Here is a 23,567-nt window from a genome sequence, read left to right on the forward strand (position 1 = left end):
AGGATACTATTAATGATTGTGCTCGAAATGTGGTGGCCATCCAGGCTGAAGCTGGGGATGGCATTTATCACGGCTACGCCAAGGGAAAACACCACGTTGTACTTGAGGAACAAAGAAAGCGAGTCGGCAAATTCGGGCGTCAAGAACGACGTCTTGGTCACGAACTCCGACAGTTTGATCGTCCGGTACAGGTCCGACGGGTGCCCGATGTATATAACTCGCTCGCGATCCTTGCGCGCTATCGTCAAGAGTGTCGTGTCGTTGTTTTTTATTGTGCACGAGCTACCTTTGACTGGGACTGGGTTCCCAATGGCTTTTCAGTGACTAGCAAATGCGTAGCAGGGAAACAGAAATCGGCAATGGAACCCCTGACGTTGATTGCGGTCATTGGTGTCATATACGGCACCGTATTCTTCTTCGACTGCTTCTTTAAGAGCTGCATGCACTACCCATACGATGCATTCCTGCGCAACACTGGGTTGACCGTGCAGTACATGAGGCTGCGCTGGCACACGACGGCATTCAACCGCACAATTTTCAAATGGGGCTCATCATGCTCCAAAATCTTTATCCACGCCTTCAACCTCGGCGTGATAATTTCTATCGTACTCATGGCTCTTGGAATACTAATTTTCTCTGCATCCCTTTTCGGAACATGAATTTTGTCCGCGGAGCGGCCAAGGGTTCGCAATTTTTCTTGCTAAGAACCCAAGTCTCCGAGGAATACATGAGGACTGAAATGATCATTGTCTTGTAGAGTAAGAGCTTTGACGCTATGGTAAGACGTTTCGAGCGAAACAGTTTTTGTAAGCTGAAATAGGCTCTGTTGGCTGCCAACAACCGTGTGCGGATTTCATCATCGCAGCTGTTATCGGCTGTGGTTTTTGACCCTAGATAGGAAATTTTCAGCGGTCTGAACGTTGTAGTCTCCTATCTATATTCTTCCTGTTTGACCAGTGCGGTTTGAAGTTGTTGGTTTGTTTTCGGTGCTGACGTTACCACCATATTATATTTTGTCTTGCCTTCATTTATGTGCACCCCAAAATCTCGCACCACCTGCTCGATCTGGATGAAGGCAGTCGTCTCGAGTCAATCTTTCGATGATGTCGATATCGTCAGCATAGGCCAGTAATTAGGTGGACTTGAAGAGGATCGTACCCCTCGCGGCTTCAACTCTCATCTGATTGTCAGAGAGGGATTCTGAGCGGCGTTGTTATTCGAGCCCGGAGCATCATGCCAACGATATAGTGATCCGAGTCTATATTGGCCCCCTATATGTTCTGGCATTCATCAAGGCTGAGAGGTGGCAGCGTTCGATCAACACATAGTTAATTTGGTTGAAAGTGGTCCCGTCTGTAGAGGCCTACGTTTGTATGTGAACTGCTTTCCGCGCAAACCAGGTACTTCCAACAACCATTTCGTGTGACACTGCTAATTGAATAATCCGCAGTCCGTTATCATTTGTATTTTTATGTAAGCTATTGGACGTATCATCTGAATACGGATTCCGTCCCTACTTGGCTGTTAAAATTCTCAAGTATGATTTTGATATCATATCTAAGGCAGGCTTCGAGGGCTCGTTCTACTGTCTCATAGAAGGCATTCTTCTCCGACTCTGTAGGGGCGTGAACGTTAATAAGGCTTATATTTCTAAATTTGCCTCGTAAGCGCAAAGTGCATAGTCGTTCGCTTAAGTTTTCAAAGCCAATAACAACAGGTTTCATATTTTAGCTAAGAAACCTACTCCGAGCACATGGTTTACTGGATGGCATCTATCTAATATATGGTGTAGTGGCTCTTCTCCAGGAAGCCGGTTCCTGTCCAACGCATCTCCTGCAACGCTGTTACATCATCCCTATATTGGGACAGGGTATCGACCAGCTGTTTGGCAGCACCATATCTGTACGGGGAGCGCACGTTCCATGAAAAAATGCGCAAATCGTTATTCCTTTTTCGTTGCCGGATTCGTCGTTGTATAGTCAATCCAGTCTGAGGCTCCTTTTGTGGCTTCGTAAGAGATTGTTTTCCGTGTAGAGTTGTCAGCCCTGCCGAACCTCCAACCTGGAGGACGGATTGTTACAATTTGTACTGTTTTTAGATGCAGGAGACTCGCCTCTATCCTCCGTTTGCAGCTTTTCGTTAAGAAGGAGCTCCCAGCGGTCACCACCTAGAGGTGCAGATAGGGTTTGGTAATAGAGCCGTTAGTGTTGGTTGAGCAGGCATTTCCCAGATTTTATGCTCCATCCCGGGTACCAATCCACGCTTCGCGCTGGGACCTATACTACCCATGCTAATCTGTTTCTGTCTCACTGTTCTTATCAATAAAATAATCTTCCTCTGCAGCCGGCTAATCGCGATATTAGGAGTCATGTTTATTTCCGAGTCAGCAGTTGTTGGCTTAGAGTTTAGACAATAAATAATTATTCATCCGACCAAATTACTTTATTATATAAATGTTAATTAAAATGATCAATGTTACAGAAAAAGCAATAAGAACTCTAAATTTAAACCTTTTACAACTTTTCATAAACTCCCCTCTCTGTGCTAACACATTCCTGACTAACACCGAAAAATAAGCTTCGTTGTCATCGCCACCGCGATTCGCATTTGCGTGCATTCCATACGTAAGGTGCTCACTCCGTCACAATAATAACATCCTAGACGAAATATCTAGGGAACTCTAGATATTTCCAACAGATTACGACTCAAGTAAGCCGAGCTACATGAAGAATTTTTCTGTTGGCTTTCCAACCAGAGCAGAGTGGAAAACCGGCGATGTATTAAAAGGTTATGACACAATATTCTTCATCAACGAATCGAAGACAGTCCTCCGGCACAAAACAGCTGGCCAGCACGATCAAATCGCCCGCCTATGAGCTCCCGGTCGTAGGAACCTAGATCTAAATGATTGGACCGATATACTGTCTAGCCGAGGCTTCACTCGGATAATTCCGGGTATGGAGGCTGCTGTCCTTCGTAAACGCCACGGCCTGACTCTGAAGATCGAAGCCGGATGGAATTTACTCCCCTTGCTCTTCCCACATCAGTTATGATCTTGAAGGGGTTTGTGGCGTCAAAATACCGCACCACAGCGTAATTGGTTCTCGGAGCGGCCACTGATACCTACTTATCTATCTACTCTTTGGAAGGACATTTGGATATGGATGAGAAATTCGTCTCCAACGGAAACGTTTGAAATGATTCTGTTTGAGCTGTAGACCTAGTCGTGTAATTTTAAAAGGTTGTACTTTTTACCGAAATCTGGTAGTTCACAGGGAGCAGAACTAGTTTCAGGCTGTCTTCGATATTAGCATGTTGTTTTGAAGTCAACGACTTCCACGAAAGAAACTTGAGAGATGCCAGAGTGTTTCGTAAAAAGCTCATGGTTAATTGAATGATCTTTCTTGGCAGCATACATATTTAGGAAGTTTTCATGTAGGCTCTTTAATTGAGGCTCAATTGCTTGGTTCTTTGCTTTCTTTTGCTTGGAAATAATCTACCTTGCGGATATTCTATACATTAACCCCATACAATATCCACATTAATTCTTATATAAAAATCGTAAAATGCAATTTCATAGCTCCTTAATAATATAAAATTGTCAAGGGGACGTCACAATATGTCCTGAAAGAACTATTGTTCCTTTTTGCTATAGTACCTATTAATACCTATTAATTGTAGTATGCCATTGGAGCCTACAAACCACAGGAACTTTATTATGTTCCCTTCTTTCAACCTGGCATCTGGTATTAAGTATTCTCCCAGGTGCCCTAACCTACTTTCCACAAGTGCCGGACACTGTCCTAGAACATGTTGGGGGAGAGGTTCGTCACTATCCTCACAAAATGCGCTGACCATTTGCGTAGATATATCCAGCTTCCCCAATATTTTCCTTAGAATTCGGTTTTGTTTTCCCTAAATTCAAAAATATGTGGATGGCTTGCTTAATAGAGAATAGAAATATTTTTATCGTGGCTGCTGTAAGCCGGGACTAGCGCAATGCTCACTAAATTACTTCCTAATGTACATTACGATCTAGCCAAACTCAACTTAAATGTCTACTCTAAATGTCAAGATTCCGACCTGGATCGTGTTAAAAAAAAGGAACTAACATACCACGGAGAAAATACTCGTAAGTGACCTGCCCATGAATTGGTATTTCGTTTGGTCAGAACGCGATGGAATGTAGTAGTACTCACTTGAAATTGAATTTTACCTTACCTTTTTTTAATAATATCTATAAATGCATGGCTACTTCTTTTTTAGATATGCCGAACTAGGTGACATATTCTCAGAAATAAATGAACTAAGTGCCTCCGCACCAGCATCAGCAAGTGCTTTGTCGAAAAGTACCCGACAAATTCCAACTCCTACATCTGGTAATAGCATAGCGATACCCAGACCACCATCAAGACGATCAGAGACTGGTATAAGAGGACGAGTGAGTCCATCGTCGATATCAAGAGCGGACAGTGTTGGTAGTATGGAATTTCGTACAGCTGTTGGTATTGGATCGTCACGTGGACCATCACCGCTTACTATCGGTATGAGCGATACAATACCGCTAGCTGTTGCATTCCATGAAATCATCCATGCTTATTTCAGGTAAATGGAATTATTCTTTCTACATTTTGGCCAATAAATTACTTATTTTCTGCTTTGTTTGCAATTCATACAGAGGCAGCGATGAATCAAGATGTCAAGTGAAAATGTCGGGAGAGATGATGCTTTCTTTCCCAGCTGGAATTGTTAGCGTTTTGGCTAATAATCCTAGTCCAGCTAAGTTAGGTTTTCGAATTAAGAATGTACAGAATCTCGAGAATGTAATACCGAATAAGCAGTTAGTTCAAGTGTAAGTTGCAAAGGTTCCATTATATATATATTCTCCATCTAAAAATAGCATGATCAATTTTTTCTACTACCCTTTTACCATACATATATGCTCCCATCTCTGTCTAATGTCAAAGCCTTGTTAACATTTGTTGATATATCTTCAGTGACAAATTGCAGTCAACAAGCTTCAGTTCACTTCTGGAGTTCAATATGCCTGCCTTAACAGCTTTATTACGACGTCAATCAGAACAGAATCCAAATGCGTCATACTTTAACGTTGACATACTCAAATATCAAATGCGAGTGAAACCAGGAGCATCATCGTGTCCTCTACAGCTGGTTAGCTATTGGAAATGTGAACCCGCCCACACTGCACTGAAAATCGATTACAAATACAACAGCCATGCAATGGCTTCCCCATCACCTTTACTAAATGTTGCGATTTCTGTACCAGTAGACGGTGGAGTTCGGAATGTACAGTCGAAACCTCATTCAGCATGGTAAGTTTCGGGATCAAGTTTTTAAGGAAGATTTCTGATGTTATGGAATATTTAACAGGCTAGGAGAGTCGAATCGCTTAGTATGGAACTTCACCGATATTTCTCAACATTCTGAAGGTAATGGGGTTGGAACATTACGTGCTCGTCTAGAAGTAGGTAGTGGACCGTCGACACCATCAAAATTGAGCGCCCAATTTAATTGTGAAGGTACAACATTGTCTGGAGTTGAATTCGAACTTGTTGGAAGTGGATATCGTTTGTCCCTAGTAAAACGTCGATTTGTATCAGGTAATTATTTTTACTTGGATTAATTCGATACCTTTAAATAGAACAAAAACAAGTATCGTGAAATTGTGTGGGTAATCGAAAAAAACTCAACTCAAATGTGCGTTGCCTACTATAATTGCGCTTTGACGTATGGTGCCAATTGTTAATTACCTGCCTGACTTCAGAATACTAAACAACCTCGTCCTCTCGTACGGGTTATTATTAATTGAAAGGAGATTATTAGTGTAACTGATTGGGTCTAATCACGGAAATGAAATCATTTTGAAGTAATCTTTTTGGTATTTATATGGGGTGAGTCATTTAGACTTTTTTTAAACCTTTTATACTTGAAGCTTCCGGTTTCCCGACTTGTCTTTAAATTCAAAGGCTTTATGATGAAGATATCTCTCTTGTCTCTTGCATTTACTTTTTAAAATTTATCTGATTTAAATAATTACGCTTTAAATGGTTCATCCTGATGGTCCAATTTTGGACTATGCGTTCGAGTATACCACTTTGTATCTCACCAAGCACTCAAGTAATGCTGAATTCCAAAGTGGCGATTGAAGCCGCTGAAGACCACAGGCCTCACTAAACCAACAAGAAAATGGTCCAAAGCGGTGATATGAAATCAAACGCCCTCCAAAATGAGTTCCCCCGCCCGACAATTAGCGGTATCGATTGTCCGTTCTAGTTGCCAAGAAAGCTGAATCCTGCCGAATATTGTCATTGGATCGGAAGCTCATTTGAAGGGTGTGTGTGCTTTTTAACCCTAACCGCTAGGTGTAGTGGCAGCATCATCAGTGAGTATTCCGTAAAATCACGAAACTCTTGCACTTTCACCGCCTAACCCCTGACACACTCCTGTCGCCCACAGCCATTTAGACTAACGTTAACCATTCCTCTTCTCATAAATAGATTTGACACCTACGGCTTTTTACACATTACATTTTAATTACATTTTATTTCGAGGGAATGTATAAGATGAAGTCACCAAACTGAAACTTCCGTCACTTTAGTAGGACGTGTAACATTTATAATTAGGGATACTTGCCTTGACTTGAGCCCCTTCCATGCAGAAAGCAGAACAAGGATGAAAAAAATGTTATACCACGTTTTATGAGAGTAACATGTTTAAAATAAAGAATCTTGTTGTCTGGTCATACGCTGAATCGTCGCTGCAATTTTTGCTACAATAAATCTACAAAATTATCTAGAACGTATGGTTTCGTCATTTCACTATCGTCGCCCCAAAAAGCGTGATCGGTGAACAGTCCCACAAATACGACTTGACTATAAATAAATAGAATTAGTGAACATTTTACCGTACCTATCTCCGAAATTTAAAAAAAAATTTATTTCGCAACACAATTTGATTGGAGGCACCGCCTTGAGATTCCCCATACTCACAATTCCAGTCAAGTGACTATCTTCCAAATAGATACCAACTGTATGTATGCTTGATACTGCTGGGAAAGTGCTCGAAAAGCTCATCAGAAGTAGACTCGCTGAAGCGATACGCGCTGCCGGAGATTTATCTCCCCGGCAGTTTGGTTTTAGGGCAGGGAGATCGACAATTGATGCTGTCATGCAGGTCGTGGACGCCGTTCGACGAGCAGAGGCACATAGCCGCCGAACTCGACGGGTGGTGCTCCTCGTAACGCTTGACGTCAGAAACACCTTCAATTCCGTAAGATGGAAAGACATTCTAGGCACACTAGAGAATACCTTCAACGTGCCGAACTATCTCTTACGGATTTTGGGGGACTATCTGAGGAACCGCTCCTTGCTCTATGAAACACTAGAGGGTCAAAGGTGGATGGAGGTCACGTCGGGAGTAGCACAGGGATCCATCCTAGGGCCTGACCTCTGGAACGCTACCTATGACAGTCTGCTTAAACTCGACATGCCAGAAGAGTCGCGCCTGGTCGGCTACGCAGATGATGTCGCAGCGCTTGTTGCTGGACGCACTGTCGAACAGGCGCAAAGCAGACTCGGCATATTGATGCGACGGGTAAGCGGATGGATGACTACTCATGGTTTCAACCTTGCACTGGAAAAAACCGAAATAGTCATCCTGACTAAAAAGAGAATTCCGACCCTGCGTCCCATATCGTTCGGCGAGTCGATAATCGAGTCAAAATCAGCGGTAAAGTACCTCGGGTTGACTCTTGACTCAAAGATGAGCTTTTCTGAGCAAATCCAAGCAGCAGCGAACAAGGCTGCGGCTGGAGTTTCGGCGTTAAGTAGGCTAATGGCAAACATTGGGGGTCCTACGTCTAGTAGGCGACGTCTCCTGATGAGCTCAACGCAGTCTGTCCTGCTCTACGGCGCAGAGGTATGGGCTGGCGCTCTTAACAAGGAGGTATATCGTTGACGCCTCGCGCAAGTACAGAGACGGGGAGCTTTACGGGTGGCGTCTGCGTACCGCACAGTCTCTGAACCGGCCGTGATGGTGATCGCGGGAGTTATCCCCGTTGCCCTTCTTGCTAGGGAGCGTCAGGCCATATACAAGCGCAAGAGAGGTGGTTGCTCGCGAAGAACGGCAACACACTCCAGACGAGTGGCAGCTCTCTTGGCAAAATTAAACTAGAGGCAGATGGACTGCGCGGCTCATCGGCAACTTAGGTTCGTGGCTGAATCGGAAGCATGGTGAGACTGACTATTTCCTTACCCAATTTTTAAGTGGGCATGGAGGTTTTCAGTCTTACCTGCACAAGATTAGAAAGGCGCGTTCTCCGAATTGTGTGTTTTGCAATGGAGTTGTGGACGATGCCCACCACACTTTTTTTTTTGGGGAAGGTAGGATGGGGTTCGTCAGCAGCTCTATTTAAACACAGGGGATCTCTCTCCAGACAACATTGTGGAAGAGATGCTGAGGATTGCTGACAGGTGGAACCGTGTTGCCATACGTTCGGGCCCTTCTCGTTGCTAAGAAGATAGAACTCGACCGGTGGAGGAGCCGGATGGCAGGGGGCTCCTTGAACTGACAGTTCCCTTCCTCCTCTCTCCTCCCGTTGGTGAAAGGAATTCCCTGATTTGAAGGCTCCGCAAGGCGGGAGAGATCGGGGGCTGGCCCGAAGTAATGTGACAAACGGTCCCAGGCTGGCTCTCTGATGATGGGGAGGTGTTTAGTTGGTAGTCCGACGACGTACCGAACCGGGAGTCCAACACTGTGTGCGTAAATGCATTCACCTACCCAAAAAAAAAAAATAGATACCAACTATTGCATAAGGAATGTCTTCAATCCCATTTTAGTTGGAGCCTCCTTAGTGGCTTTGTTACTCACGCTAAGCAATGCTTTGAGGATTTGTCTTTGAGGTAGGCCCGTTGGGATTTGGACAAGAATGATCTCTCTAAGATGGTCTTTAAGTGGATGTCCGAAACGTGCTCTAGGGTCTTAAACAAGAAAGAGATAATACTAGTTAGCCAAAAGTGCTTTGCGGGCTCATGACGGTACCTACTCGTATTCGAAATGAAAATTATGCGCGGGCCTTCAAAAGTGCGGTACAGGTCTCAATCAAATAAAACTCCAATAAATCCCTACAAGCCCCAGCACAACTCTTTTTGCTGAAAGTTATACTTGGAAAAGTAATTTATAGCCCAGCTTTGTGATTCCGATTCGTTATTCTAAACAGGCTGGTGATGCATAATATGAGTTTCCATGTCGAGGATCGGAACACTTTGATCTTTGCGTTCCTGATTCCGAACCGCACTACGTAGTCTACCTTTCCCAATACCTCCGAGCACTATACATTTATGCGAAGTAAGAAGGTTCGGCTCTCCGTCTGAGTTTTCCTTTCTTCGATCATCACCAGTCGTACGTGGGGACCCTGCAGTTTTAAAGGCGCAGGAATTGGCGACTTTACCCTTATACATGTGAATTTTCGGTAATCAGCGAAATGGGCCTGACTAAAACCCACCGAAGAGCAGCCGTTTTCGTTGTTAACTGAGTCGCCCCAAGATACGTGCCTCGCGTTGAGATCATCGCCGAGGATGAAGGTATTGAAACTGGCCGCGATTTCCCAGAGTTCGGACAGAATGGGAGTGAGGTGACGATATGTACCACACGGAAAGTAGAGAGAGCCGATTATGACTCGGAGGAAGCCTTTACCCCTAACAGAAAGTCTGACTACTGCTGACAGGCAGTTTGATACCAGTGCAGCCGATGGAATGCTATTTGTCCTGAGTCCCGTTTTGACTAGGATGTCTGTGCCTCTACCCGCGTCGTTGCGGAAAGTAATGTAACTGGGAGCATATATTTTTACGTTGGGGGCTTCCCCCAGTCTGTTTACGTTTAAGAGAGCGAGGTTAGGATTGGAATCCACAAAACGAAACGTTTGTCGTTAGAAATGAGCGAATTAGTGTTGAGTGTGAACACCTTCATTTTACTTGTCTAGCAATTTGAAGAGGAATTGTAAGTATGCTTCGGGTTGGTCTTCAGGGGGGAGACGTATATAGTTGTGGTAGAAGTCAGAGATTGTTTTCCATAGAGAGGAGAATGACATATTGAATAGGTACCTGGCTTCCATGAAGAGCACATGGGAATGGAAGAATGTGGGAGCTATAAAAAGCTAAAGGTATGGGGTCTTACTCGACCCCTGATCACTACGGCGAAGGACGGTGTCAGTGAGAGAAGGGCGATCCAATTGGCATGGAACAGAGGGCAAGGCTGGGAGACACAGAAGAGAGCCTGTCAAGGTTGGGGAAGAGCGGAGCAAATCGGGAGTGCGGGATGCTTTTAGCCCTCTCTTTGCGCTGAATCGATTCCAGCATACGGGGGCATTTGGAGAAGTTTGGTGGGTAAACCAATTGGCCACAGTTTGCACATTTGAGGAGTGCCGCCAACTCCTTATCTTGTACATTCGAACGGGGGCGATCCCTAGAGGTGTGTGGGCCCACTCACTCTCTGGGGTCGCATTCGCAATTTGAGAAAACGTTTCCAGATTGTTGGGAGTTGAAACATTAGATGACGTTCCTTTTTTGGGTTTGTCCTAGCTAATCCGCTGATGAAATAGGATCTTTTGTTTAGTAACTATGTTAGCGTCTGCCTCAAAGTTGAGGGTCACACGGAAGAGGCTCAGGTTAGTGTCGTTGGCTCGTGACCACGGAGTGGAAAGCCTTGATACGCGGATCGGCGTAAGCTGCATTAATTCCTTAATTTCCGAAGCGACGTCTGCGGGAGTGAATTCGTGAGGGGAGATTCCTCTGAGGATGAGAGTTGGCTTCCTCTCCTCTTTCAGGGTGAAGGAATGACCTCCCAGTTTAGTGATGTTTATTAGGTGGAGTAGTTTCTTATGAGTATTGGAGCAAATGGGTCAGATTTTGAGCCTGTCGGCCGGTAGGTTGGTAATTTCAATTTTGGCATTTTTATCAATGTTCTTGATACCAAGGGTCAGTGCTCTGGCAGTCAAGCCATACAGAAAAATCGGATGGAGAAATCTAATTCTATTCTTATCTTTAACTACCGGTATGTGGGCCGTGTCGGCAAATTTCAAGGTTCCGGAACGTGCGTGCGTCGCTTCGCGGCGATGCTCGTTGCATTCTCCAGAATCCCAACATCTTGTTTCTTCTTAGTCCACAATGTCCAGCTTATATCGCTGGAATTATCGCTCGAATTGAAGGCAACCATTCTAGAGACCCTTGTTTTCGAGAAGCGTGCGCACATTCAAGAAACCAATCACAGTTTGTTTTCTATAGCTAAATGTCGCATGAAATTGCTCCTTATCCACTCATGGACTGCACTGTACATTGATTATTCTACAAGGCTACAGGCTAGGAAGAAAAACAAATAACTGGTGACGGACACTTCCCGTGGACATCAAGCTAAGGATAAACTAAAAACAACAAAAAATATTTTCAAATATTCGCATTCGTCAAATTCCTATAATCATCAAATAATAATCAATAAATCACTTTTTTTAGGTAAATACATTTGTGAAGGAGATGGAATTCGAAGTACTGCAACCCCAACGCCACCATCAGTCGGATCATCTAGCCCATACTCAGCCAAATCTGGATAGTCAGCTAATTTCCATTTAGCTTTCAATATATTTTCATGGCGCACCACACCATTTATACTCACTCACAAATACACGTTATAAACAAAAGCAAGACACATTTTTATATAAGCAGCATAAGAGCATTGCATTATTTTAGTGATCATCTGAAAACTAAAAATAGCGCTAAACAAACGTTTCTATTCATATATTAGCAAAACGAGAAGAAAACTTGACTAACAATGAAAATTGTGACCATAAATCGAAAGCTGAGGCAAGATGTTTAGATATAATGAAATAGTCGATTATAATACGTTTAAAACAGGAGAATTGAAAGTTAATGAAAACAAATGCGATACAAATGCAAAATATAATTTTGAGACAAGAGAAAAAAAGTGTATGATAAGATCTTCAATTACAAATTATAATTTAGATAGAATGTAACTTTTTGTATATTAATGTAGAAAAGGACATGTTCTTTGCTTAATAAAACAGTATCCGCTTATTTTGTAATTACTGTCGGTGTATACATATGTTCGTTTAAAACACAAAACTCTGCGTTAAGTTTAATTCCAATAATAATTTTAACCTTCTGAAGCTCAGCCCACAGAAGAAAGTGACACGAAATTGCTAGTTTGCTCCTACTTTCAGCCAACTTGAATTTAATCATTAGGTTTGTGAGTTTTTTCCAGCAAGGGCCCCCTTTTTCATTTAAATTTGATGAATAAGAATCAACATGAGGAGCAATCTCTATTGATACTCACTATTCTCTCATTGTGAATCGAAGACTCACTGTTCGCTAAAAATGTTTCCCAGATACAACTTTATTTCTAGAATAGTTATAAATTTTTTCTGGGCATGTTTCAGGAGCCATATCAAAGGCACATCCAAAAAAACGCTCAATGCAGAAACACAGTGCAAAGCGGTATGAGGATAGCAATTAAGCAATTTTTGAGAAACATATCTACCGAGAAACCGATTATACACTATGCGCTTTTCTTTTGCAGATTTCGTGTCACGATCTTCATTTTTATTTTCCTTCTGAGTTGCCGAGTCGTTTCTTTAAAATTGAGCAAGTAACAATTCCCCCCAAACCATCTACTATTTCTCCTACTCAATCTCAAAATGGGATCATTAAGTATGAATTACGATACATTCTTATGAATAAAATTGAAAACTACTATATGAAATCAATAAATTGTCAATAGAAAAAAGTAAACCTATTTATACGCTCTGTACTATTAGACTATATTTAAAAGTTAGTTAGCTTCTTTACTACTATGGTGTTATTGAAACCGATGTTATATTTTCAAAGAAGAACACGAACGAGCATTTATAACTAGGGAAAGGTATGTAGGAAAGTTCACGGCAAGATGAATGATATGTTAACTTCTGTTTTATGAATATTAAAAACGATTTTTTAAAGAATATAGTGGATTGATAGAGCGAGTTTGATTTAAGCAATTAGCCAAGCAAAGTAAAGAATAATGAAGTTTTGAAAAAGACATCCCATTAAAAATCATTGCTAGTAGGGGAGAACTTCTTACAAAAATTTACTTGGTTATTATTACTGATTTTTAATTATTAGAATATTTAAAGATGAATTGATCAAGGACAGATTCGAGAAGTAAATGGAGATTAGTGCGTCCACTATACCTACGCGATTTCGTTGACGTTTCGACTAAACTCGCTTCAGTTCTCTCCAGGTCTTCCCGAGAAGCCTACATTCTACCTCTGCTATTCTAGGAGAACCCATTCGCTCTGGAATAATGAATTCAGCCAGCAGCAAAGTTGTCGGCCTTTCATATAGTGTGGCCTATCGCCTTTTAATTAACATATCTACCGGTACGTGACTCGCACATCGACGCCACTCATCGTTCGAAATTTTCGCGGGCCAGAGTACACCGATGACACAGCGGATACAGGAGTTAACGAACGTTTGGAGCCTTTAACTAAAAGTGATGGTAACTTTTCATGTGCTGGTCTCATATAACAGCACAAAGAGAATATTGACTAGGAACAATCTTAACTTGATGTTGTTGAGGTATCTGCATTTCTAGGCTTTAAACCAAATAACGTAGTAGATCTGGTGCTGTTAACGTGTCGGGTGACATCAAGTTGTTGAAGAAGTATGCGATTACCAGACAGATTAAGGACCTTAGTTCTGCTGATGTTAATCTTCAATCCTACTTTGCTTGCCATTTTTTCGAAATCCAGAGTCATTTATTTGGTCAAAGTCCATGACTCGGTGAGAAAGCAAACATACGTCATTAATGTAGTCGAGGTCTTTGAAGAAAGATATCGTGGTATTTATCAATTTAAATTTCAGTTCGGCCGTACTACCAATTTTTTTTAGGAGCGAAGAACTTTGAATTGATAACACTCTTTTCTGTGACAGCCGATTTGACGGTCTCGGTCATTGCCAAACCACGGCAATCCATCATGAATGCAGTGATCATGGAGCAGTGTTTGCAAATTGTTCAAATTTATTTTCAAAAATATGCTTCAATTCAAAAAACGTTCGGGCATTACGTGCAATTTTACAGTGCTCATAATCGTCCATCATAATCCATCAATTAATTCGAGGAATTATGGATCGTTTTGTCAACACGTTTACTCTGGACAGTAATACACAACCCGTAAGACGTAGTACAGTACGCATATAGCAAGCGATTGATAATGTATAGTGTAGTGTTGATGATGATCCAAATGTGTCAATTCTTCATCGTCCTATACAATTGAACTTGTATCTACTCACTTTATGGAAAATTTTCTGTAAAGATCTCGGTTCCTTCAAAATTATACGCCACGATCAAAGCCTCATGATCATCGTTTGCACTGTACATTTTGTGATTGAGCCGAAGGAAATGTTGTTGATCCACAATTTCGTTTGAAAATTTTGTTCAGTGATGAAGCACACTTGGAAGTTAAATGGCTAAGTCAATAAGCAGAATGGCTGAATGATGGCGATGGTAATCCCCAAGCCATTTTTGTTAAATCTTTACATCCACAAAAACCCACCATGCGCTGGTGGGCCATGTTTTCAAAAATTGTAATGGTCAGGACGTTATAGTCAACGGTCAGCGCTACAGAAACATGTTTTCTAACTTTTTCGTGTCGCAATTAGATGGCATTAATGTTGCTGGCATGTGGTTTCAGCAGCATGGCGACATATGCCACACACGGCGGGCAATTTATCGGAGGATTTTTATATGATTTTTAGCTCTGCCTTGATCTATGCATAGTGTCCGTCCCGAGTAGTTAGAGGCCAAGGCTGTCGTACGGAAGGTCGCGGTTCAAACCTTACTGGTGACAGTGGAATTCGTATCGTGATTTGACGTCGGATACCAGTCGACTCAGCTGTGAATGAGTACCTGAGTCAAATCAGGGTAATAATCTCGGGCGAGCGCAATGCTGACCACATTGCCTCCTACAGTGAACTGTAGTGTACCGTTATGGTCTTGAATGAAGTGTTCTAATACAATTCAAGGTCCTGATCCAGTTGGGTTGTTGCGGTAACGATTATTATTATTGATCTATGTATGTCTCCAGTGGGGTAGCACCTATTCATAGCCTCTAATATACATATGTGGACGTGCAATCTCTTATCGGCATGAAAAACGCGCAATATAGGTGATCTCGAAACTGCCTGTGAATAGATCGACAAGCTATCGCTGCGTCTCATCCACGTCTCGCTCGAACCTAATTAACAAATAACATTCAACGACAACCGCTACAGCGTCTGGCCCTAAAATACCAACTCTTGGAAAATTTATCATTACCTAATATGTTGGTCGGAATTGCCTAATCACCTTCATACCTTCACCTAATACTTTCCGGTAATAAAACGAAGGGTTGATCATTTTTCCAGGTTATTGTATATTAATTTGATTTCGACTTTAAAGTTTTGTAGAAGTAAATAATGATATGTGGGGTAAGTTGTGAAATCGGTGTATTTTCAAACATTATTAGAGTTAAAAAAGCCAAGACTAATCAGAATTCACATTTTGGTGCAGATTTTGTAATGGGGCCAAAAACTGATATCTCCAATGAAGGAAAAAGTGTATCTCTGCACCACTGAGAGCGGGAAATCACTCAATAAGAAAAACTTCTGGTCTGCAGGGAGTTTCGCCTTATGTAGTGGCCCAGATCTCAAAAAGAATTGAAGCAATATTCATCTGTGAGTAAATTGTGGACGTAAGAAAAATGTTTCTAGCCCAGAACGAAAAATTGCCGCAATTATGCGCTGTGAATCCCAGGGCTCCTTTGTGGAAACTTAATAAATTGGTACATGATGATGGCATAGAAATTTTGAAGCGAAGAAGATTGAAGGATTCAACGCAGACAACTGGTAAAAAAACACACTTAAAGCGAGACTTGCATTCATTCAGGAATATTCATAATTCAGCGTAGAATATTGGGAAAAGATAAATATTGATATTTGCTCAGAATCCTTAAATTAAGGGTTAATTGTAATTTGCAGTTTCGTCCAGGGCAGAGCAACTCAACATACCCTGGCTGAACTTACCTCCTTTATCAGTACAAAGCTAGAATAGCTAGCTAGGGGTAAGTCGTTCTCAAAATATATATTTACATTTAAAACTAAAAATTGTAGTTTGGAGGAAGCTACCCCTTGTCTATTTATTTTAGGCTAGACTACAAGTAGCAGACGAAAATCTAATCTCTTAATAATTCCAGTTAAAGAGAGCGGAATATTAAAATGGCAAGGGGAAACCTCCTAGAAGAAGTGGGAAAAAGCCAAATCGCAGTTTTAAAAGAAACTGTACTTTCAAATTTTGAAATTAGTCGCCGAATTAATAGAGCGGCGGAAGTGATACAAAATTCCTTTAAATTATGTGACAAATATGGCTAAGGAATTTAGAGGGTCTTAAGTCCGCCATTCACTTGGTAGTCGACCGGACCAGTTGGAAAACAACTTGCTTCCACGGTTGTGGTCCACTCCCTGGGCAGAGGTGACGCAGCGTCCGATGATTTGCCTCTGCGGTGGAAGAAATTGGAAGTCTCCAAAACCCAAGACTGACGGATCCGTGGAAACAAGTTACTTCCCAACTGATCCGGTCCACTATCAAGTGGATAGTAGACTTATGACTCCCTCAATTCCTAAACAAAATTATTTGTAGCACTTTTACCCAATATTCAATATTTTTAGGTAATGTTTTCTGACGAATCGACGTACCAATGCCTCACGGAAGCCAGTAGATCTGTTAGAAGACATATGAGAGAAAAGTTGGATGGGTCTTGCATTAAGAAAACCGTTAATCATCCGCTATTTGTAATGGTATGGTTAGCATTCACAATTAACGGGCTAGGATCTCTTTGGGTTGCCGAGAAGACTTTGAGACAGGGCCAATATAAAACTGTCGCGTTGCGATATTTTTATAAAATCGCATTTTGGGTACCTTCGTTCACCTTTATGCGAGAGCCGGTTGTATACAGATCTAGATAAAACAAGACAAACGAAATTTTGTGAGTTATACTACCCAAAATCTGAAAGAGCCACCATTTATTTAAGCAAATTTTGTCTGCGTATTATATGCAGTATGATCTTGATAATACAGTCCGGAACGCTTGGTAATCCGGTGCCTTCGGGAAACGTGATCACCGCGAGATATAAACAACAAAAATTCTCGGCAGTGCTTTTGCCCATCCCTATTTCTTCATCTGGTAAGTCGCTTGCCATTACCTTACGCTAATTATCATCGTTTAGCATTCTATCTGTATATGTGATGAATTTATCTCAAATTACATATTGTCGTTAATTGTAGAATACAAATGTCAATAAAACGGAAACTAGTAACTCTAAGGGCTCATACGCATTCAGGGTTAACCGATTAGGCGGCTAAACCTGCGCTCAGTCGCTTTTTCGCGTTTTCAGGTCACCTTATTAAAATCGGTTTACTGTCTGTCTGTCCGTCCGTCTGTATGTCTGTTTATCTGTCTGCTACACATTCTATCTCAGAAACGTTTACTCGCATTGATACGCATGGTAGAAAGGTGGGACCTGTGAACCTCATTGCATGCAATGAGTAACATAATTCCACGTTGAGTTTAATACATGCAACAGAGGGTGTAAAATTTTTGCTCACCGAGTATAGTCATGGGATTGTTAAATGAAAGGTCTCGACTGGTGCTTTCCGAACGCGTTTTGACACCGCGGCACCCAACCGCGTCTAGCGGTATGAGTAATAAAAAGAAAATAATAAATTAAACAAAGGAGAACAGACGGCAAACATGCGCAGATTTACGGCGTTGGATGATTGATCATCTTCAACATCAAAGTCAACCGGGGTAAAATCTTGGACTTTGTTAAGACTGCTAAGGGAAGCTTAAAGGGGAAAAAGGCTGTCAAAACTGGCGAGTGTCCAAAAATGGAAAAGATGTGGTTTATGCAAAAACGTGAGGCACATACCATTATCGAGCTGCTGTGAGAAAGCTTAATATTTTTACGAAAAAATAACGAAAAAGAACGATTTTCGGGTTACCGATGGCTGACTTCTATATCTATCTATGGCAGAAAAAGAACCTGCCTGAGATGGAACGATCGCGTAGGTCAGGACGCCAGATAGCTTTTAGATATATCGAATTGGTGGACCTTGGCAAAAAACCGAGGTGTCTGGAGTTCCTTATTAAGGCAGGTCTAGACCGGATATCAGTAGTTGCGATGATGATCATGATCCTCTTGCATTGACCACATCAACACCCTACGAAACATTTTGGAACAGTGCGTGTAAGAGCGCGCGCTCTGATGCCATTAAAGAAGTCAAACAATTTGAGGATCGCCTGATGAAGCTCACCATTACATCAGCTGATCGCTCTTTTCACCGAATACATACCACAGACAGGTCGGCCTGATGCGGAGAAAGATGCCTTCTGGCAACTTATCGATGAAAAGATCTGTAACGTGCCTGCTGATGACTATATCATCATTGCCGGCGACCTTAATGGTCATGGTGAACAGGCAAAATATAGCGGGTGCCATGGAGGAAAGAGGTGTGGAGCGCGCACTGAGGTTGTCGCTGGTAAAATCAATTTTGCGGACGCTCTTTGACCTTGTATTTATGAATACGTGGTTCATCAAACGGTTATCTCATAAAAATAATTACACAATTACTAACCATTACAAATGTGGAAGAATCGTGGAACCAAATGAAAGACACAATCCACAAAGCGGCCTCTGCAACCGTCATGGTCACCAGGCCAGATAGGCATTACATCAACCGAGTTACTTGGCTTTGAAATGAAGGTTTGTGAAAAGGATTGCCTCTACCACAAGTTTCTCGACGATAAAACTGGTCAATTGCAAAGTGCACCCGAACGGTCCATTACAAAAATCTTTACGATAAACTGGACACTCGGGATGGCGAGAGAGATCTGTATCGACTTGCAAAAAGCCGGCAGGAACGTTGCGTTACGCTAGTGAAAAGAACGGTGCTTTACTTGCTGATCGTCAAGCCGCGACGAATAGATGGCGAGAATATTTCAAACAGATTTCAACTGAAGAATAATTTTATCCTCAACTTCCACAATCATTGCCAGTGCAACTGAAGCCTATTAACCAATAAAACGAATGAAATCGGGGAATGCAACAGGACGGGTTATTCAGGATCTGATTGGCAAGAAAGTACCACAGCTCTAATATGGAAAAAGAAAGGTATTCCAGCAGAATGTTCAAATTACCGTCCGATCCGGTTACTTTCCCCTACCATGAAGGTTTTTGAACGTATTCTTGACAACCATATTCGTGAAATCGTTGAAATAACCGTGAATCAAGCCAAATTTATCAAGGACTGTGGAACTACTGACGCAATACACGTTGCGCGGTTACTTATGGAGAAACTCCGGGAGATGAATCGCCCTCTTTACATTGCATTTCTGGATCTAGAAAAAGCGTTTGAGCGTGTGCCATATGAACTCTTCTGGTATGTTCTACGACAACACTTAGTGCCAAAAGAACTCATGCGTTGGGTTTAATTGCTCTACCACGATCCGAAAAGTAAAGTTCGAAGTATGGCGGGTGTATCGCGTCTCTGTTGGTGTTCATCAAGGTAGCGCCCTCTCACCACTCCTCTTTATTCTTGTTATGGACACCGTCACACGGGACATCCAACGTCCAGCGCCCTCATGCAATACGGTCTCAGCTTGAATCTGAATAAAACTGAATTTTTTACGACCGATCCCCATGAAACAACCACAATCACTGTCAGCGGCAGTGACGTATCTAGAACTGAACGATTTAAATATTTCGGGTCAATGCTATGAGCCAATGGAAAACTGTTATGAAATTGCTTCACGCATCAACACAACCTGGATAAAGTGGCGTTCGACAACTGGTGTTCTTTGTGATCGACAGCGAACGTCTCAATTCTGGTTCTGGGTGTTGGCGACTATAAAAAACAATCAACAGCGTCTTGGGGTAATGGAGACGAAGATGTTCGTAATTCGCGCTAATGAGAATTCACTCCCTAAGATTGGGTTGAACATCGAAGTCGATGGTAAACGACCAAAAGGCAGGCCGAAACAACAGTGACTTGATACGCTGGATGGGGATTTAAAAGCCTCGAGATTGCGTCCAGATCAGGCATTTCATAGAACCAAATGGCGAAACTTATCATTACGAGCTGACAAAAGCTGAAGAAAAAGAAGAACGCTCGGGACAAATTTTCTTTTGGAAAGAGAACATTAAAAACGTTGTTTTTAATCTAGCTGGAATAAGACAAAGTGTGACTAGAGACCGAGCAGTGTGCTTGTGGAAAACGGTTTGGCCAATGCACCCAGCTCCCATTCCATTCTGACCATTATGGAGAAGTTAACTCAAATTTCTCTCTCTAGCCTATGAGAACGAAACTTATGAATGAACATGGATAAAACTCGGCTCGATAGGTTGCAGATCACTTAATCCGTATAGGTGACTATGATCCCGCCCGGAAAGTCTATATGGAAATATATATGGTAAAAAAAAGACGAGATAGACTCTGTCTCAAATGGAGCGATGGTGTAAGCCAGGATGAAAGCCAGCTGTTAGGGATATGGAATAAGTGGACGTTGGCGTAAAACCGGGGTATCTGGAGTTTCTTGCTAAGACAGGCCTAGACCGAATACCGACTGTTGCGCCGTTGATGACCAATACAGCAACGGTACTTTAAATTTAACTTGAAAAGCTGACAAAAGTTTCCTCATTATGTTAACTTTCGAATGACATGGAAAATTACGCATTAAGTAGGGAAAAATGTGATTTTAATGTGGAGCATATGTGCCTATGAGCCACTACACCATATATTATAGTGGTCATCCAAAATCATACTTGGGGATTTTAGCAGCCAAGTAGGGAAGGAGCCCGTATTCAGGCGATACGTTGGCTCCCATAGCTTACACGAAAAAACAAATGATAACGGACTGCGGATTATTCAATTAGCAGGGTCACACGAAATGGTTGTTGGAAGTACCTGGTTTGCCCGGAAAGCGGTCCACAAACATACGTGGGCCTCTCCAGACGGGACCAATTTCAACCAAATTGACCACGTGTTGATCGAGCGCCGCCACCTCACAGCCTTGATGAATGTCAGAACATATAGGGGGGCCAATATAGACTCGGATCACTATCTCGTTGGCATGGTGCTCCGAGCCCGAATAACAATACCACCTAGAATCCCCTCTGACAATCAGGTGAGAGTGAACACTGAAGTCATCCACAACACAACCCTCCGCGACACCTATAAGAGGAAAATGGATGCCGCAATAACCGCAGTCAACAGAGGACCTGGAGATGAAGCATCAACAAATGATCTTCACAATCATCTGAAGAACGTTATCATGGATACGGCCACAAACATACTTGGCCCCAGCCGCAAAAGGAGTCGGAACGGCTGGTTTGACGATGAATGTAAGCTAGCAACGGAACGGAAGAATGCCGCATACCGAGTAATATTGCATTCTCAAAGGACGCGGGCACGCGCAGAGACTTATCACGAACTCCGTCGAGCGGAGAAACGACTTCACAGACGGAAAAAGGAAACCTGGGAGAACCAACAAGTCTGTGAAGTAGAAAAGTACAGGGATCAACCGCACCAGGCGCGGAAGTTTTACCAACAAGTCAGCAGGATGAAACCTTATACACCTCGATGCTCATCCTGCCGAGACAAAGAGGGAAGTCTGATTTCCGACAGAATGGGCATATTAGAGCGATGGGTTGAGCTACTGAACAACCAGAACATCGGCGAGTTGGAGGTCCCGCCAACTGAAGACGACGGACAAATAGTGACACCACCAAGTTTAGGAAAAACAGTCCGTGCAATTCATCGGCTAAAAAATCATAAGTCGCCAGGAGCCGATGGAATTACAGCCGAATTGGTTAAATATGGAGGCGACCAGTTACACCAAATGGTTCATCAACTTGTGCTCAAGGTATGGGACAGCGAATCAATGCCTGACGATTGGCAACGAGGCATTATCTGTGCCATACATAAAAAGGGAGATATCACACAGTGCAGCAACTATGGAGGTATCACGTTGCTGAGTACCATCTATAAGATATTCTCCACTATCTTGCTAGGCCGGATAGCCTCATACGCTCAGAACATCATTGGCCCATACCAAAGAGGCTTCACTCCAGGCAAATCAGCAACAGATCAGATTTTCTCTCTGCGGCAAGCGATGGAAAAACTGTTGGAATATGGACAACAGTTGCACCATCTGTTCATCGACTTTAAAGCCACCTATGATAGCATAGCCAGGGTAAAACTATACACGGCCATGAGAGAATTCGGTATCCCGACGAAATTAATAAGACTGACTAGGCTGACCCTGACCAATGTGCGAGGCCAGATAAAAGCAGCAGGATCACTCTCAAGACCATTCGACATCAACAACGGTCTACGACAAGGGGATGCCCTATCATGCGTCCTTTTTAACCTGGCCCTCGAGAAAGTGATCCGTGATGCTGATGTAAATGCAAGAGGTACGATCCTCTTCAAGTCCACCCAACTACTGGCCTATGCTGACGATATTGACATCATGGGAAGAACCACCCGAGACGTACAAACTGCCTTCATCCAGATCGAGCAGGCGGCGCGAGATCTTGGGCTGCACATCAATGAAGGCAAGACAAAATATATGGTGGCAATGTCAGCACCGAAAACGAATCAACCAACAACATCAAACCGGCCTGGTCAAACACAAACACGAAGAAGAATAAGGATAGGGAAATACAACTTTGAGACCGTTGACAATTTCTCCTATCTAGGGTCGAAAATCACAACCGATAACAACTACGATGATGAAATCCGCGCACGGTTGTTGTCAGCCAACAGAGCCTATTTCAGCTTACAAAGACTGTTCCGCTCGAAACGTCTCACCATAGGGTCAAAGCTCTTACTGTACAACACTATGATCTTGCCAGTCCTCATGTATTCCTCGGAAACTTGGGTTCTTAGCAAGAAAAATTGCGAACTCTTGGCCGCGTTCGAGAGAAGAATCCTCCGAAGAATTTTTGGCCCCCTACATGAGGATGGACGATTCCGTAGCCTACACAATGACGAAATCTATGAGCGATACCATGACCGTCCGGTTGTGGATAAAATCCGGCTCAATAGGTTACGGTGGGCAGGTCACTTAATCCGTATGGATGAGGATGATTCCACCCGAAAAGTCTATAAGAGCAATATCTATGGTAGACAAAGAAGACGAGGCAGATCCTGCCTAAGATGGAGCGATGGCGTGGGTCAGGACGCCAGACAGCTTTTAGGGATATCGGATTGGTGGACCTCGGCGCAAAACCGGGATGTCTGGAGTTTCTTATTAAGGCAGGCCTAGACCGGATACCGGTTGTTGCGCCGTTGATGATGATGATATGTGCCTCCCTCCGAACCCCCCGTTCCTTCTGAAAACAAATTTTGTAACCAAATGAAATTAGAAAACAAAACTACTTTCAGTATGCATTCGCCTCTATCAC

General features: G+C 42.7%; 1 protein-coding gene across 5 annotated transcripts in view; it reads left to right on the forward strand.

Moving 5' to 3' along the window:
- LOC119660540 (F-BAR domain only protein 2) overlaps positions 1-13,034 on the forward strand; it is a 73,495-nt gene extending 60,461 nt beyond the window's left edge. For all 5 annotated transcript variants that reach the window (XM_038069167.1, XM_038069168.1, XM_038069169.1 and 2 more), the window contains 5 exons: positions 4,267-4,605; positions 4,679-4,852; positions 4,998-5,333; positions 5,392-5,621; positions 11,526-13,034. In XM_038069167.1, coding sequence (XP_037925095.1) covers positions 4,267-4,605; positions 4,679-4,852; positions 4,998-5,333; positions 5,392-5,621; positions 11,526-11,623 — 1,177 coding nt within the window. In that variant the 3' untranslated portion in view covers positions 11,624-13,034. The remainder of the gene's footprint in view (positions 1-4,266; positions 4,606-4,678; positions 4,853-4,997; positions 5,334-5,391; positions 5,622-11,525) is intronic.
- Positions 13,035-23,567: the final 10,533 nt, after the last annotated feature.

Source organism: Hermetia illucens, chromosome 6 (genome assembly GCF_905115235.1).
Source record: "Hermetia illucens chromosome 6, iHerIll2.2.curated.20191125, whole genome shotgun sequence".
Classification (NCBI taxonomy): Eukaryota; Metazoa; Arthropoda; class Insecta; order Diptera; family Stratiomyidae; genus Hermetia; species Hermetia illucens.